At 31.5% G+C, this 19,891-nt stretch overlaps 1 protein-coding gene across 4 annotated transcripts in view; it reads right to left on the bottom strand.

The window, feature by feature from the left end:
• The window catches only part of LOC107456032 (protein qui-1), a 224,791-nt gene that overhangs the window by 79,821 nt on the left and 125,079 nt on the right, over positions 1–19,891 (bottom strand). For all 4 annotated transcript variants that reach the window (XM_016073796.3, XM_071181411.1, XM_016073797.3 and 1 more), the window contains 3 exons: positions 17,650–17,813; positions 16,705–16,788; positions 5,436–5,586 (listed from right to left, as the gene is read on the bottom strand). In XM_016073796.3, coding sequence (XP_015929282.2) covers positions 5,436–5,586; positions 16,705–16,788; positions 17,650–17,813 — 399 coding nt within the window. The remainder of the gene's footprint in view (positions 1–5,435; positions 5,587–16,704; positions 16,789–17,649; positions 17,814–19,891) is intronic.

Genomic DNA, 19,891 nt, shown 5'->3' on the forward strand with positions numbered 1-19,891 from the left:
AATTGATTTTAAAATGCTTCAGTAATTTACGGACAATATATGTTTGATAAGCAAAATTCAAATGAAATGCTTATGGCACACCTTATGATTATCATCATATAACTACATAATTATGAAAAAATATTGATTATATTATTTATCATCAGATACTGTTTCATAATCGCTGCGAAATATTTTCTTCAATACTTTTATAAAAATATATCTAATATTCCATATTCAAATTGCAAAAATAAAATTATATATATAACTGTAATATATACTGGACATATTTAAAATGTGCACTTATTGTATGTAATAAATATTTCTAAATAAAGTATCTAATCTTATTTGTGATATAGTGTAATTGCTTATAATATTATTCTAAGGCAATAAAGATAATAAATATTTTTTAAATTTTAATTGTAATTAATCTATTTTTCATAACATTTCAGATTTAAAAATATAATTTTAGGACTTTCAAACATATTACTTAAAAGGAATTTTGAATTTCATAACCTGTTATATTTATTTATTCACATTTATTTAATAAATGATTTTTTTTGAAAAATATCAATACTATTTTTCATATTTTAAATATATGAAAAATAAAGGTTTTAACATTTCATGTTTAATTAGTTTTGACTTTTAAATCTTTAATCTGTTAGCTCAAAAGAGCAAAAGAAAAAAAACTATGTTTATTTTTTATTGGTTCAATTAAAGTAACTATATTCTTTTAAATATTAAAAAAGTCACTTTCTATAAAAGACGAAAAAAAAAATACTACTTCTTTTAATCCCTTTGAAACATTCTGCACCGTTCATGCAATTTAATTTATTTAGGCATTCAATAATTTTGTATACTATTTGACAGCTCATTTAAAAAGCAATTTTAAATGCATCAGAAATTTAATTTCGCCTTCGAAACTTTCACCTCATTCATGATCAGCGTTATACTTTTTTATTCATTCTTTAAAATTAAAAAGCTTATATTTCATAAGATATTCATTCATATATATTTCATTGATCCCACTGGATTTAAGAGCGGAAAGTTTATAGGATAAGCTTAAATTTATTCTTTGCATTTTAATGGGTAAAATAATAAAATGGATATTTCTCCATGATTTATTACTTTAATTAAAGCTAAAGTAATGTCCCCTAACTATTTTTTCTGATTCATAAATAAAGTATTTGGAATCGTCAAATCAATCACGATGTGACAAAAATATTTGACTGTTACTAACACTTAATATATTATTTATAGATATATATTAAAATTTTTGTCAAAAAAATGAAGTAAATAAAGTACATCTACACCAGAGCTTTCAAGTTAATATTTAAGTAAGGGAAAAAAAGTTAGCAAAAATTGAAAAAAAATTGTCTCATTTTGAACAAAGAATCTAGAAGTTTATTTCAACCAAACTCTAAAAGAGTTTTTACATGTTTCTCAATCTGAAAAAAAGTGCAACTTTTGTGAAAATTAACAAATGGCATGAAATTTTAAACATTGCTTTACGATAATTTTTCTAAGTGCGTGTTATTGATAATATTGATTACACTCTTATTCCATTAATAATTTAATTTATGGTTAAATGAAGTTGTAATGTCACACATTTAATATTGCTTTACAATAATTTTTCTAAGTGCGTGTACTTAATAATATTACTTATACTCTTATTCCATTAACAATTTAATTTGTGGTTAAATGAAGTTGTAATGTCACACATTTAATATTGCTTCACAATAATTTTTCTAAGTGCGTGTACTGAATAATATTGCTAACACTCTTATTCCATTAACAATTTAATTTATGGTTAAAGGAAGTTGTAATATCACACATTTAATATTTGCTTTACAATAATTTTTCTAAGTGCGTGTACTTAATAATATTGCTTATACTCTTATTCCATTAACAATTTAATTTATGGTTAAATGAAGTTGTAATGTCACACATTTAATATTGCTTCACAATAATTTTTCTAAGTGCGTGTACTGAATAATATTGCTTACACTCTTATTCCAGTAACAATTTTATTTACGGTTAAATGAAGTTGTAATGTTACACATTTAATACATTTTTTGAACTCCAATGAATCTCGAAACTAATAAAAAGCACAAAACATAAGTAACGAGCTTTAGAGAATTTGATTTTATTATTTATCATAAAAATTTTTGATTCTAAATTATTATTATTATATCTGTTTTGCTTCTTTCATGCTGTCTTCAAACTCTTTTATTTCCATCATGCATACTTTTCTCTACAACTGTTGGTAAGAAAGTATACATTCAGCTGTATGTGTTCATGAAACTAATTTTTTGAAGGAAGAATTCATGTCTTTGTGCGCGTAGTAGATACAATTTAAAAATTAAGATTTAGCATGTACAGTGTTTGTATAGAACATAAACTTTAGCTTGACTACCGTCTGTGCAGAGCATAGCTTAAAGCGCGAATTAACATATACGTTTAAATTGTCACATATACTAAAAGTAAATTATATAAATATGGTAAATTACATTAAGTTATATTCAGTCCGCCAAAGACTCCCTGTGTAGAAAAATGGTGACTGGCGCACGTTAAATCTATCGGGTCGCAAAGTCTTCCATGTTCCCATAACAAATCAATACCTTTGGGAGAGCCGCGATAGCTCAGGGGATAGAGCGTTCGCCTTCCAATGAATTGAACCAGGGTTCGATTCTGGCAATGGCTGGTCGATAAGAATTCCGCATCCGGCTTGCACCGACCACCGTGCTGACTTGAAATATCCTCAATGGTAGACGGATCATGGGTTGGAGTCCCTTTTCCGTCAGGCCAACCGTGGGAGGTTCTCGTGGTCTTCCTCTCCATGTAAGGCAAATGCGGGTTAGTTCCATCAAGAAAAGTCCTCCACGAAGGCAAATTTCTCCCAATGCTTGGTCCAGGAGTTCCCTAGGGTTTTAAATTACATGGCTACGAAGTAGAACATTAATAGTCGTAAACCAAAGGAAATTGGGTCGGCTATTCAACGACGGTTATAAAAAAACCCTCTGGGGGTACTGAATTGGAGATTAATCATTCTCTGGTTCAGGTCAAAAATACGATCTATGTACAAATGAAAAGATGTATGAATGGGTCCGCCCTATAAACGGGTGTGACGTATGGGTGGGGCAGAAATTAAATTTTTGGTCATAGATGGCACCACTGGAAAACAAGAAGAATCAAACCCCAGCTGCTTTAATGGCCGAAAACAACAACAACATTAAATTATATATAATAATAAATAATAACATTATATTAGGAATTAAACTTATGTGCAAAGAGCTTAACTTATATGGAGCTCAACTTATATGCTATTTATAAAGAGAAAGGTACAAAACAAATTGAAATATATGAAAAATTTCTAATTCTTTTCCTCTCTTTTTTGACGTCGGTGAAGCTGTTATAGAAGAACACTAGTGGGAAGTCCATGAATGGACGTTCTACTGGTGTTCAGTTCATATTCCGATCGATGAACATTCAATTAATTCATGAGTGTCATAACTATACGGCGTGAATTTTAAAAAGAAATTGCCAAGTAAAATTCGAAACAATTTCAAAACTTAAATTGCTTTTTCTCAAAACAACAATTTTATATTAGAGAATTCGTTAAATTTTACAGTTTTTATCAGGTTTAACTACAAATTTCATGAAATACCTACTAATCATGTATCTTTCCTTCTGATTGTAGTGTTTCATTAACTAAATGATAAACTCTGACTTTTAAGACGTTTCACTTTCAATGATTTGTTAGAAATAATTGGCAACGCAAAGGCAAATTTAAAAAAAAAAAAAAAAAAAAAAAAAAAAAAAAAAAAAAAAAAAAAAAGAAAGAAAGAAACAGTCCTTTATTTATAAAATTAAAAGATACACTGCAAAAAAAATTTTTTTTGTATATCTGATACCATTTTTTATTTGAAGTAAATTAAAATTTTTTACAGTGCAAGTTCACATGTTTCATTTACTTTTTCACTGTTATAGTTTTTTTGTGTGGACTGTTTTCATCATTTTATGCTTGTTTATTTACTGACAACACATATTTTCATGCGATTTAGAATCAATTTTTGTCTTTATTGCAAAAGCATTTCCTTTCAGAAACTAGTAAGTTTTTATTAATATATTCGCACCAATTCTTTCAAATAACTGCTAGTTTGTCAATTTCATATAATATTTTGCACTGTAAAATTACGTTAAATCTACGAAAAAAGGAACCAAATAATTTTTTTTTTATTTTATAACCGTCGTTGAACAGCCGACCCAATTTCATGGGTATACGACTACTTACGTTCAACTCCGTAGCCTTGTAATTTTGAACCAATCCAGAAGACAAGGAAACTCCTGGATCAGTACCCCCAGAGGTATTGATTTGTTGTGGGAACATGGAGGACTTTGAGACTCGACAGATTTAACGTGCATCAGTCACCATTTACTACACGGGGAGTCTTCGGCCGGCGAGGATCGAACCCACGACCTCTTGGATAGGGGCCCAGCGCCCTACCGACCAGGCTATCCCGGCCTGAACCAAATAATTGAAATCTTTAAATGAATTTTAGAATTTGAACCGCTACCCGAATTTCAAGCTCCTAACTCAAAATCTTCCGGAGTTATAAGAGACGCATGCAAACTCCTCCTTTTTATAATGTAGATGACTTCTAATTGTTCATATTGCAGAAAATTTAAACGTCAGAGAAATGAAAAGAAATGAAAGATATCGAAATGTACAGTTTGCATCTTTCTTCCTAGGAAAGCACTTGTTCCTTTATCAAGTTTGAATATTAGTAACAAGAAGATCCAACAGGTAGAGTTGCTACCTAAAAAACTAACATTTAGGAGAAAAGGAGGAATAAAGGGCAAAATTAATGGATAAATCTTCAAAAATCGCAATTCTATTATTAAGACCAAAGATACTACTGGCAGTTTGGTAACAAGTGTTGCTTTAAAGGGTAACAAATATACTTATGTAGGTATTTAATATAGATACTGCGATATTAACTTTTTTTTCACGGATAAGTAAAGGCAGAATACTGCTTGATTGTTGTATTTTTTTTCCCATCTGGAATTGGCCACGAAAATTAGGATCATGGTATGTGTTGCTGAATAATTACGAAAACTTCATTAAGAGCATTTAAGATAAAATAGCTACTATTTGCAACTACAGCATAGTGCCGTCATGGTACAAAATTAACATACGCTGTCAAACTTTTTTTCATTGGAATGGCGTGACATGCAGCAGAATACCTCTGTTTTGCAATTTTTACTGTCAGCAGTGCCATCTTCTAGCAATTGTTGTAGTTAATTTTGAAAATTTAAAAATAGAGTTAGGATCGTTTTCTAAACAAAGCCCAGTAAAACGTTGCCTATCTCCTTCTATCTGTACTTCTTTAAATTTATTATTCAAATCGGCAGACACTTTATGAGACATATAAAACGCGACGATTTCACCTTACCTGAAATAAGCTACATTCTTTCGATTGACTCCTGTTATGACATCTTCAAGAAGTCGTTGCAGACCAGCAGAACTATCATCTTCTGTTGATACTCCATCGATTGTTGAACTGTCGACGAATAGCGATGAAACCTGGTCAGACAAGTCAATCTCTAAAAAGAAAAAAAAAAGAAAATTAAGAGATAATATTAAGCTTCATTGGTGCACTGAGCTCCCATAGAGTGGTATCAGAGTTTAATCTCTGGTAGTGGCTAAAGTCCACCCAGCTTCAGACAGATTGATATCAGGTTTTAAGACTAAGTAAGGACGATTTGTGCGCAAGGCTTACCTCACCCTCATTGCCATAACCAAACCGTTAGTCTCAAAATTGTAAAGCTTGAAGCACGATGAACCCCTAGCGAATAATAAGTGTGAAGCGGATATTGGAAAAAAAATAGTTAATGTTAAACTAGTACCTATATTAGTTTATAGTATTTGGTAATAAGGTTATGCACAATTAAAAATATTTAAAAATAATAATTTAAATTATTGGTTATTAAGTAAAAATATGAATATTTATTGCATTATTTTAGAGCATACACTGAGAAAAAAATTAAAACATAACAGAAATGTTAATTTCGAAATCGGTTTTCCATTTTTTTCTATTTGTATAGACTTTGTTTTCTGCATCTAACTGTTCGATTGAATAATTTATTTATATTATTTAGATCTACAAAAAATTATTGAATGATATTTTTGCTTAACACTTTACGCAACGTTTTTTATTTGTACAAGAACAACATCGCAGTTTAGTTTCTTTTAGAGATATAAATAAAAAAGAATAAATATATATTTGAAAATAGTAACTTGAGAGAATCTACACTGTCCCAACTAAGGCTGATATACGGATGGGAGAAAGGGCGAAGACAATCACACCGGGAGTGGGATCTTCATCAAAACTCAGATGAGCGAAATTAGGATCCAGAAAAGGAATCCAAACCACTATTCCGTTTTTAGGAGCGAGCTTATTGCCATTGATGAAGGACTTGCCTCAATACTGTCTCTTTCAATTCCGAAAGAGATTTGGATCCTTACTGACAGTAGCAGCTCTGTTCAGCACTTGGCTAGCTGGCACAGACTGAGAGACAATACTAGCACGAACATCCTTTATAAACTTTTACACCTCTCCAAATATTGTCCAATTCACGTGCAATGGATACCCTCACACGTAGATATATCAAGCAATGAAATGGCTGATAGTCTAGCCAAGACAGGTGCAGTTGAGCCACTGCGCCTCCAGTGTCTCTTACCTCCTCAGAGCTTTTCTCCATTTCTAAAGCCAAAAATAAATCAGCATGGCTCACTCCACCCAGTCATAATTGGTACCATGGTACCAGACAGGTTAGCTGTTTGGCAGCTGACAAAGACCGTCAGTCTCAAACCGCCATCGTTTGTCTCCGTGGGCGAAGACGTGTGTCTCCGCCGTGGACACCTGAAATCACTGAGGTACTCTGGAGGAGAAAAGTGTTTTGCCCTCTGTACAAAGTGCTCTTCGGCCCAGGCATCCCCATAACATCAACTGGACTGCCTCGGTCTTTTAAAACAAGACCTTATAGAAAGACCCTTACTTGTTTTAGACTTTTTGAAGGTGAACAAACTCATGGACCTTGTCTAGCTAGGCTAGAAATGGGGATTTGAAAGAAGAAGAAGAAATGCAGTCAATTCGCTATAACTCGAAGTACGATAAATCGAATATTACTATAACTCGATTTTTTTATGAGGTCCCGACCCTTTTATCTTCAATTTCATGCTAATTATTCTCGATTACTTGAATTTTACTCCCTTTAACTATATTTTTTTGGGATCTTTTAAAGCAAGAAAAAAAAACCTAGGAGCTGATATCTTGCCCCTTCCTTTGCAACACACACACAGTGTCTTTCGCACTCTTCATGGAGAAGCTAAAGCTGTCCCTCTTGAAGTATGTGAACAGTGGTTAAATGAAACGTTACCAAATTTACTTCAAGCATACAGTTAAAATGATGTTTTCAATATTGATGAAATGGGTTTATTTTTTAAATGTCTTCCAAATAAGACTGTGATGTTTAAGGATGAGAACTGCTCAGGGGGTAAAATGAGCAAGGAACGTTTGACTGTCCTAGTTGGAGGAAATGCGTCTGGGACAGAGAAATTGCCCTTACTTGTTATCGGAAAATACCGAAATCCCCGATGTTTCAAGAATGTAAAAACGTATTCTTTAAATTACAAGTCTAACAAAAAGTTTCGGATGACATCAGTTTTATATGAAGACTATGTAAGAAAATTGGATCTGAAATTCTTCGCAAAAAGAGAAAAGTGATACTCTTTATGGATAAATGCACAGCGCATAGCTACCTAATTTGAAAGCAGTAAACTTGCAGTTTCTCCTGCCAAACACAACAGCAAAGTTGCAGCCGATGGACCAGGGTATCATAAAGTGCTTCAAACAGTCTTCTCGTAAATGGCTTGTCAGAAAAATGATCTTAAATATTGTAAGCATTTAGAAGATTTGTAATTAATAAGCATTAATTAAATTATCCGACAATATTTTGAAAGTCCAAAACCGAAACTAACGGTAAGTCGAACTTCCGATATGTCGAAGTTTTTCGTCAGTCCTATCAGATTCGAGTTATCGCGAATTCACTGTATATATTTTTAATTTTATAACTTTTATTTATACAGAAACAGTAAGACAGTTGAAATTTAGTATATGCAAATAATTACACTCTATTGTGATCACAATTTTTGAAGTTTGTTTTTCTCAAAATTAGTTGACATTCTCAATTTGTTTTAATCGATATCTGTGATAATTCCAGTGATGGCTTGTTGATACCAATTCCGCACCGAGCACAGTGCTGACGTAAAATATCCTCAGTCGTAGACGGATCATGGGTTAGAGTTTCCTTGCCGTCAGGCCAACCGTGGAAGATTCTCGTGGTCTTCCTCTCCATGTAACGCAAATGTGGGTTAGTTCCATCGATTGGACCTGAAGGCAAATTTCTCTGAATACTTTATCCAAGAGTTCCCTTGTCATCTAGATTGGGTTCAGAATTACAAGGCTACGGAGTTGAATATTAGTAGTCGTAAACCCAAAAAATTGAGTCGGCTGTTCAACGATGGTTATAAAATAAAAAGTTATATAAAAAAAAATTATAAATATTTTTTCACAATGGTTGACATTCACAATTTTTTTAAAACATTTTAATTTACGAATAGGATAAATTACCCACCATGAATTTCTGATAAGAGGGATGTAATTTAATTTGATTTCAGAGTTTATTTAGGGAACTTTCCTTTTATAAGTTCAATCGAATCTAAATCAGATCGTGTACATTTTAGAATTGGAATTAGAGTGCTTTCAAAAATAACATCGCCTTCAAAAGCTGTTGATTGAATTTAATCTCAAGTAACGAAACACAGAGGCAGAAATCCCACGATCTGATTATATCCTTTGAAAGATATACTTTCAGATCTTTATTCGCATTTAACTAATTTCCTTTGGACGCCACTTCCGAATCAGTTGAGTGGAAAAGTTTATTAAAAATTCAATTAGATGTTGAATTCTTAGAATTGTTTTCACTGTGCAAGTCTGCTCTTGGAATGAAATAACTTCTTAAATTGCATTTTTGAAAGACGGTGAATGTTTGATGCCTGAAAAATAATATATAAATGTATCAAAGAAATTACCTCTGTTAAAGAAAGAAAAGTTAGCTTTGTTTGTTTAGGAAAATTAAATATTACTTTTGAATATCTTTTTAGTTTGAGATATTTTCTGACTCCAATATCAAGACTGAAAAAGAAAAAAAAAGTAGTGAAATTTAAATAGGATTAGTATTTCAAAATATTGTTCTAAAGTCTAATGAAGACTAAAAAGTACAAATTTTGTTAAGTAATTTTCACTTGTTAATAGAATATTGATGATTTTACCAGACATTAGTGAATGATTATTTAGGAAAAAAATTATTATAACTATTAAAATTAGATTTAAATTTAGAAATTTAAATTAGTTGATGGTTAAAAACTTCCTTAGACAGAGTTAATTTTTTTTTCTTAACTTTGTATCTAAATGCGATGCTTGAAAGCATTATAATAGAATTTTGTTGTTTAAGAAAACGCAAAAAATAATATCGTCCATAGGGATTGAATTTTTATTTTGTCCTCAGATATAAATTCAAAAACATAGATTCAATTAAATTTATTAATTTTGTATTTATATCCAAGTTTTTTACATATGATCAAACAAAACTATTTTAGTTTTAAAATTTTTAATTTTACACTACAAGGCACTTTAAACACGCGAGATTTTTATTTTATTTTATTAATAGGCTTAAATGTCTGTTAATGGAGATAATACAAAGCATGCTATCTATATAGAGTTTTGTAAACTTCTTTTTCTTCTTCAATTGCATGATAGATCTAGGTGAGTCCTGGCCTTCTCCAGAATTCTTTTTCGGAAGCCTCTCCATTTGGTGACAGTCTTTTTATTTTTGGATTTCAGAAGTTCCGTGTCTTATCCGAGATAGTCAACTAAAGCGAGATCTGCGTCTTTATCCAGTTCCTATTCCAACGCATAATATCGAATCTTTGTGCTAAAGTTCACGGTTGGGATATTTGTGTCGGTTACGACGATTGAATATGTGGCATAAAAAATTTGGTAATTCAGCAAAATTGTAACATTAATTTATTTAGTGTTTTAATGCACTCAATTTTTTTCAGCTCGAAACGTTTTTTAGCAAAATTGCAAAAATAGTATGAATTTACAAAAATAGTTGCTATTTCAAGAGTAAAAATAATTTTAAATACCATTGCTAAAATAATAGTGGTTTGAAAATTCGTAAGTTTTTTTTTAAAAAAAAAAGCAAATGTGTTAAATACAGCTATCACCGTAATCACTGTATTGGGAGTTAAGTTGACAATCGCTCGCATTTGTACTCAACCCAATTCAAGATAGAATAACTATCATTAATACAAAATACTAATACATTATACTAAAATCAAACTAATGCATTACGGTTCCAAATTTTAGTTTTTAAGTTTACGCTAGTTTAGTCGATAATAAAAGTACCATATAATAAAAATTGTTAAATCACCCAATTGTTTTCTGTTATAACTTATTAACTACTTATATTTTCTAATATAACTACTTTTTTATTTTTTTATATTGCATTAGTTTCTATTTTTTTTTATATTGTATTTACTTGTAAATTTCTCAAAAGAAGCCAAACAGTTTTTGAAACTCAACATTAAGTATAATGAATAAAACATAATGTTTTAAATTCAAATAAATAAAAAATTAGAAATGTCAAAAGTCTGCTACATTCTAACTAAGCTCACGGAGAAAAAACCTCAGGTGGTTCCTTCTACTAAATATTTAGTAAAAAATACAAAACTGAAAATCATTTTATGGCAAGTTCTAAGAAATCATGGTAAAATTACTTAATTTCGCCACATCTACTAAACGTTATCGCGTATTATAACACCATATTTTGCGATTATTTCAGCTAAAATCATTACCAAAGCACCTTGGTTAAAATTATCAAGCTTTTCGGTGTTTCCATAGAGCCAGACACAAGCTAAATTTAACCATATTCTGATATTTTTGACCATACTATTTTTCTCATTACAAATTTAAAATTTATTACACTTCTAATTCTAAAAAAAATATTTTATTTCTAATTATCAAAGGTTAAGGAACTTCAGTTTTTTTAGCGCAATAATTTCATACTGCTGTTTTAATGAAAATTGTTAATAATAGTAGATAAAAAGATAATGTACACACTCTAAGGAATATTAAAAATTTTTATGGACTATTTTGATGAATTGAATCTTTAAGGTACCTTCAAACACAATTACTGGAATTTTAGTTTTGTGACAGGCGAAGTAAAATTCAAAAAGCACGTTTTGTAAACTGATATAAAATGTATTGCCTCTGGCATCACTATTTCTTTACTGTAACCTAGTTTCCCAGTTTTATTTACAATTTTGCGACAGATTGAACGTAACGTGTTTGCATTTTAGAATGAAATAAGCGACTTAGAGAGAATTTATTGGAGAAAAAGTATTTTTATGTATACTAAAATGTCGAATATTTGTATTCTATATGTCACTACGTATGTTTTGAACATTTAGATATGTAAACTTCTCACAACCTTAGTATGAAGTTTGGAATTCTCCCAGAATTCTCAAAGCTATTCTGTATTCTTTTCATTTCTTTAAAAATATAAATCAAATGGAAGCTTACAATGTATCTGTAGCTCAAAGTTTTCTTAAAACTTACGAACGAAGTTTCAGGAATGATCTATTTTATCTAATACCTGTTGGGGATATATAAATTTTTCGAAGAAAACAAAAATTATGCTTGAAGTTAAAATCTTTTCCTTATATAATATAGGTTAATATAATTGTTCTAAATGTTTCAAATTACTTTCTTATAATATAAAATAGAATAAATAAATATTATGTACATTCTATTGTGTATAAATACACAGTCCAGTCACATTAATGTGACCACCACTTACCTTCGACATTAACGTGAAATAACCAATCACAAAAGGCAGGTGGCAGCATATTACAGTAGAGTGTATATAAAAGATGTCCTAGGGCATCTGAAAGCATTTCAAGCATTGGCGTAATGCAAAAACGTAGTGATTTATCCGACGTCCAAAAGGGCATGATTATTGGCTTTCGGGCCAAGTGTGGAATCATTTCGGAAACGGCTAATTTTGTGAACTGTTTTCGTGCCACCGTGTTGAAAGTATACTGTGCATGGTAAAATGGCACTATCCAAAATCAGCAGCGTGCCACATGCGGTGCACCACGGGCTATAGATGGCAGAGGCGAAGGAAAGCTACGGAGACGCGTTCGGGTGAATAGACGTTCAACTGTTGAGCAACTGACCACCCAGATGAACCTAGGGGCTACCAAGTGTGTATCCTCAACAACGGTTCAGCGAATGTTGCTGCGCATGGGCCTCCGTAGCAGAAGCCTGGTTAATGCATCTATGCTGACTGCTGTTCATCGGCGACGAAGGCTGGAATTTGCATGCCAGTACCGCAACTGGACGTCCACAGAGTGGCGACAGGTGGTTTTATTCGATGAATCACTTTTTATACTCCATCGGACGGATGAACGCTGGCCTTATACAGCATGAAATGTCTGAAAGCAAACATCCTGCAACAATTGCTGGAAGTATCCAGGCTGGAGGAGGGAGCATTATGGTTTGGGGAATGTTTTACTGGCATTCACTGGGTGCACTCATCATTGTGGAAGGAGCGATGGATCAGCACAAGTGCGCATCTGCCCCTGCGGACCATGTCCACCCCTGCATGCGAATGATTTTTCCTTAGAAGGATGGCATCTACCAGTGGGATAATGCGACGTATCATACAGCTCACAGTGTATGTGCGTGGTACGAAGAGCACAAGGTTGAGTTTACCGTACTTCCCTGGCCAGCAAACTCTCCGGATTTAAACCCATTCGAGAATTTGTGGGACCACCTCTATCAGGTTGCTCGTGCCACATATCCTCAACAGCGTAATCTAGCGCAGCTGGCTATGGCACTGGAGTCGGCATGGCTCAACATCCCAGTGAACACCTTCAGAAACCTAGCTGACTCTCTTCCTGCACGTCTCATAGCGGTCCACTCTGCCAAAGGTGGTTATTCTGGTTTTTGACGGGTGGTCACATTAATGTGACTGGACTGTGTATAAGATATTAAATAGTTCTGATACCAGGGACTACCCTTATTTTGATTTGACGATTGGATCTTCACGTTCTTATACTCAATCTTAATTTTTTGAGAGGGGTCAACTAAAATATGCTAATAAATGCAGACGATATTTAAATTTACAAAATCGGACACGAAAACGTACTTTTTTTCTACATTATAGAGCGTACTTTTTCGAAATACATTTTTTACGACGCATTCGGATTTCGGTATAATATATAGGCAATAGCCTTAATCTGAAATATAGGGTTCCGATAATTTGGTCAAGAGTCCGATCGAAAGTTTGAACCACTTAATGTTAATTTTGCATTCTTTATACATATTTCGCTAGATCTTGACAACTGTTTTTAACCAATTAAAAGAATTTTTGCACACAGTAATAAAACTCGTTCATTCAAAGATTATTCCATGAAAGTAACTTTTTGTAAATATTTATGATCTTTTATTACTTTATTTCAAATAGTCGAAAAAATTCAAATGGTAAGGTACATAATTTTTTACATCATTTTAAAGAATCCACTTGCTAAAATGCTAAGTTTGAGCAAAATCGGTGAGTGATTCAAAAGAAATCAAATTTTATGCATCTGGCTTTTTTAAAATTAAATTTCTCTGGAACTCCCAGACCAATTTCATTAAAATTTTGTGTTTTGTCATGAAAAATTTCCTTCTCTAAAATAGTGTTAAAAATTGTATGACTTATAAATCAAAATTTTTTCGACTCATTAATTAAATAAAAGAATAAATATTTGCGAAAAGTTATGGGCATGAAATTATCAATTAATGAACGAATATTATAATTGTGTATACTTTTTACAATTATAAAAATATTATAATTGTAAAAAACTTTCAATTCGCTTTAAAAGTTCTCGAGCTGTAGCGAAATGCACAAAAAGTAAAAGTAAAATTAAGGGGTCCAAACTTTGAACCGCCATCCTGACTAAACTATTGGACCTATACTTCTCAGGCTGCAGCTACAATCGAATTTTTAAGTGTCAGAAATCCGAATCCGTCGAAAAAAGGGTATGTTTTTTTAAAAGAAAGTATGTTTTTGTGTCTGATTTTTATAACTTTAAATATCGCTTAAACAGGCTACGTCACCAAATTAGTATTCCGAAAATTATATAAAGCTACGTATTCATTTCGTTTACAGTAATGCTTTAAAAAGATGTTTATATAACACTTAATAATTTAATATCTACAGTACTTGAAATGAAAAATAAGTTATGTACTGACAAACAAAATTAATGGATAATTAGTACTTATTCCTCTGTGAGAAATGCAAGAAAATCGCCGTATTATTGACGTCAATGATGTGAATTAATTTTAGTAATGATGTTAATTAATTTATGCTGAGTTCTCTTCGAGCAACAGCATCATGCTAATTGATATTGAATACAGTTAATCTTTATTCTGATAGGATGAACAACTGTTTTCTTTAATCCGATAATTCAAAGTAATGGGCAATGGCAAAAAATAATAATAAATGAAAGAAATTTGATTACTTTAGCTTTATTAATTGAATTGGCAGAAATCCATATGTCTTTCACTTTTGTGCACGGTTTCGTAGTGTTGTTCATTACTAATTTATTGAATGTTTACTTTTTTTTCCATCCCGTGCGGCGAACGGGCATTCAGCTAGTTTAATGATAATGCTATTTGCAAAATGCCTGCGAGATACTCTGCATTCAAGAAGAAGACTGCTGATAGACTACCACCTGATCTATAACTTCAGTTCCAACTAATTGTTTACAAACAAAATGACGTGTTTACGATATAGCTGTTAGGATTGTTTTATTGCTGGCTTGCTTTTGCTAATACGGGAAAATTATAGCTCATTTCTTTGTTTTGTTAAGTATTATTTGAGTATTTCATTAATCTGTAAGAACTTATTAGTTATGAATTACTAGATCGATCGATTACTTAATCGATTTTTAGATCTCCTACTGTATTCATATTTGACGAGCTAGGCTTACTCGATATAGAATAGATGAACAGTTGTTAACATAAACAGATACCACGTTTCAAGACCCTATCAGGATCGACATCCATGATGACGCCTCTCGCAAGTATCTAATTATTGAGTCTATTGAAAATCAAACCTAATAATTTAGTAACCATTGGCTAATTTTAATTAAAACGTGGAAGTCGAATGCAGGCACATTGAAATTTTTTTAAGCATGTAATATTATTCATTTTTTGTTAAAATGTCAAACTACAGCTTATATTGATCGTCTGATTTCTTCATCCTTAACTTGTTTTGCAGGGAACTCTTTAAAGACAGAATTTACTCAAACCACACTGAAACCAATGCAGAACCGGAAACGAGCATTCCAGAGATCATTGATTAATGTATGGACAAGTCAGCGAGTTTTGCACAGTTTCTTTTATCGTTTTAAGTCACGTCATAGCAGTTGAAAGCAATCAATCGATTTCGCTGTAAATTAAATTCAAATATCTCTAATTACCTTTAGAACTTGTATTACTACACTCAGTTAACTCAATGATAATCATACTGTAAATTTACATTACGCTACTACTTCGTACACATATGATCTTATTGTAACTCCAAAGAATGTTCTTTTTTTAATAGTTGCTTGCTGTTACAGTTGTTATTCAATAATAATTTCAAAAGACAGTGAAGTAAATTGAATCCCTAAAGTTGAGAAATAGTGATGTTGTCAAGAAACGTTTTGGCATGCACTCCCTTGGCAAGTCGGAGGTCCTGAGTTTGATCCTCCAAATTCTCCCGATTTCTAACAAGACTTCAGTATGTAAATATGTATACATGTTGTTTAAGATTTTAGTTACCATTTATGAAACGTTCCAGAAGTTTCTAGAACATTCAATTACATAATTTCCTTCTTTCAACTGTAGCTCATGCGCTTCAAGTGGGAACAGCATTTACAATATTCTTTGTATTCTAGATGTTTGTCAATTAATATGTTCTACATGCTAGCATAAATTTCATTCTTTCTCCGGTATAAAATTTTTAAAAGACTGAGCTGTCTTGTATAAAATTAATTTTGCGAAGTGGGCGTTTTGAGAAACATTTATAGGTCAGTAAAAATTGAATCTTGATTTTAAAAATCCATAGTAATTTTAGAATATTTTCTAAAACTGAATCCTTAAATTTGAGAACTTTAAAAACTTCCATTGAAATTGAATTTTTGAAGATGAGAATTTGTTATATTTCATAAAGACTCGTGCATCTTCAAAAAATCTGATCTCTTGAATTTTCAAATCAATAGTGACTTAATATTTAAAATAAGTGTTAACTTATTTTATTTTGGGAATTCAGAGTTGATAAATATTATAAAAGTGGGTACACTTTTTTACCATTATCATTATAAAAACCTCATATTTTGAAATTATGAGTTTGTAAGAATTTTTTCCAATAATAAATCGCTTCCAAATGAACTCTCGTAATTTACAACATATAAAAACCTGTCAAAATACAATAAAAAATTTGTTCAATATATATATATATATANTATATATATATATATATATATTGTATAGAAAAAGATACCTTCAAATTGTCTAACGACGCAGAGTATTCCTTCGGGACGATTTTTATTCAGTCTAATGGCATGTCTTAAATGTGTATGGACACCTGTTTCAAATAAACAAATAGAATGTCAAAACAAAAATATTTTAATATTTATAAATAAAATAGAATTCCATTTAAATGTGTTACGTATGAATTTTAAAAATACTATTGAATTTAGCTTCAATGTTTAAGAAATCATTTTATATTTATGTAGGCATAATTCAGTTCAAAATTGACTAAAAATACTTCTGCATTACAAAGAAAATTAATAATTATCTTTTTAACACTAAACATTATCATATAAAAAATTAATAACCGATACGTAAGAATTCGATTAAGGAAAGCCTCTATTAAAATCTTATTGAATTTTGGTAGTAAAAAACGAAACAAAATTATTAAAAAACTCAAAGAATTGTTCTTTAAATAATAAGCAGAATAATATGTTGGAGAAATATTTTATTGTATTTATACGACAAAAAAAGTGGTTCAAACAAAAAAATAGAATGTTCAGAAATTTAAAAAAAAAGAAAATTATTTTGAAAATATATTTAACGTATTTTGACGCAATTTCAAAATAAATCTTAAATGTTTTAAACTTTCTGAAAGGAGTTTATTCCGAAAAATATTGGACACATTTTGACGTTTAAAATGACGAAATAAATCTCCAACAAGATTTAACCAATGCATCAAAAAAGAAATGAGAATTTTTTTTAGGTTAAAAAAGTTTTATAACGTATTTCTCGAAAATTCTATAGACGTTTTATATATGGACTGTCTTCGATAGCAATAATAAAAATTACTTCTCAAAAAAAAAAAATCTTTATCTTTGTTCTCTTTTCATTCAAAGCGCAGGTTTGTTACAACAACGAAATAAAATCATAAATATAATACATTCTAACTTCGAAACACTCTCATTTTTCTTACCCGATAACAAATAAGATTGGGAAGTTTCTTCTGCTTCGATAAGTCCTTCTTGGATTGCTATGCTCGCACCGTATTGGATTATTCGTACCAATTTATCTTCTTCCTCCGGCCAGTCGCTTTTGGCTATTTCTTGGTGGTTTTTGTTCATTGGCTCTTTGTTAATCCTGAAAACAAAAACCGAGCTTTGATTCGCCGTCGAAATGACTAACACAAAGAAGATTCAATACAAAAATGGATGTATAGTAAGAGTAATGTTGTGCATCATACATTATGTAGCTTTATTTTTTGAATTTTAATTTTTATTACACTTATAAACATGGGTGAAGCTCTTCAGTCCTGGGGACTGAAATCAGTCTTGAGAGAAAACCAGTAGATTTCGCAAATTAATATTTTTTAATAGAGTAGAGATCAGTTTCTTAAATTAATATTTTTTTTCTTCATTTTTTTAATATTAAAATATCTGTATTTCCTCAAAAATGTAAACAAAAATTTTCTGTTGAGTAAAAATTACATCTTAATGAAAACATTGGTGATTTTTATGATTATTGTTATAATGTATCAAGTTATAATGTAGCTCCTTAAGGAAAGAATGAGATCGAACTTCAACGATTACTTGCTTAAACAAAATTCGTACTATTGTTGTAACTAAATTTTCTTGCTTTTATTTCTTCACAATGTTTTGAAATGCAAACCAAAGGTAACTTGAGATTATTATTTAAAAAAAAAATATTAGAGATAGGACAAAAAACAAATATTGATGAAGTGAAAAATAAGTAGAGATATGTATAGCTTCATGAAAAAATCAGTGGTTTATTATTCAGTGATAGATGTAAAAAGGTGTACATGGTTAGCTGTTATTTTTATTTCATTTGCTGTAAAAAATAAATTAATAAAATGAAGAAAAAAAAACTTGATAATTGATTTAATATCGTCCATCGATAATATCCACCATCGTCTTAGGCGATTTCAATGCAAAGAGCCCAACATGGGGCTCTGCATATTTGGATAAGAAGGGATCGCAGGTGGAGGAAATGATAGATGATCTTGAACTAACAACCCTAAATAATGGAGAAAATACGTACCTCTCAAGAACCTATGGTACTGAATCGGCAATTGACATAACTGCAATCGACTACCTGAATGCACCCAAAGCACAATGGACAACTCTCAACTCTGCAATCAGTGACCATAGGCCTATCATTATATCCCTCGATTTTCACGTTGAATCATTCAAACAAGGGAAATGCTCATGGAACTTCAGAAAGGCGGACTGGGTTAGTTTCGAGAAAATCCTAGAAGATACCTGTACTAAAAATCCTCTCACTGGAGACATAAATAATATGACGAGTACCTTTGAATCCAGTCTAAGAAAGGCAGCTAGTCTGTCAATCCCGAGGGGAAAAAGAAAAGTCTCATGGGTGCCTTTCTGGAAAGATCACAACATTGATTTACTGATCGCAAAGAGAGACAAAGTAAATGCAGAGTTAAAGACAAGAAACACAGAAGAACTTCGACGTGAATTGACACGACTAAGCCACGAAGTGGAGCAAGAAATTTATAAATGCAAACAAGAGAAATGGGCTGAATTCTGTCATAAGCTAGACCCTAGGAAAGAGAGTCAACATTGGAAAATCATCAAAATTCTGGACAACACCAATGGAAATTTTCAAACAAACTCAAATATTATTTCAGATGGCAATAGGCCCCTTACCAACGATCTTGATACAGCTAATGCTCTAGCTGAACACTACTCAAGGGTTTCAAGACTTAACTACGAAACAGCAGATAAGAAAATACTCACTAGCAGCAAAAGAATTCTTCTAACTGCGAAAAATGACAACTCAATCTGGGACTTTTCTGGAGACTTCACGCTACATGAGCTAAATGCTTCACTGGCCAAAACGCCATCTAACAAGGCCCCGGGAAATGACCTCATTTTTGCATCGATGTTAAAGCATTTAGGAAGTACTGCTAAAGAGCAGCTACTCACCATCATCAACAAATCCTGGCGAACAGGTAAGATTCCGAAAGAATGGAAAATAACAATAATCATTCCCATCCTAAAACCGAATAAAAACGCTGATAGCCTCTCCAGCTATCGTCCTATCTCTCTAACCAGCATCTTGTGTAAACTGACTGAACGTTTGATTCATTCAAGACTAATACACTGGCTCACCAACAACCAAAAAATTAACTTTTATCAGACAGCTTATAGAGCGCAACACTCAACCACAGACCAGCT

This window comes from Parasteatoda tepidariorum, chromosome 5 (genome assembly GCF_043381705.1).
Source record: "Parasteatoda tepidariorum isolate YZ-2023 chromosome 5, CAS_Ptep_4.0, whole genome shotgun sequence".
Lineage (NCBI taxonomy): Eukaryota > Metazoa > Arthropoda > Arachnida > Araneae > Theridiidae > Parasteatoda > Parasteatoda tepidariorum.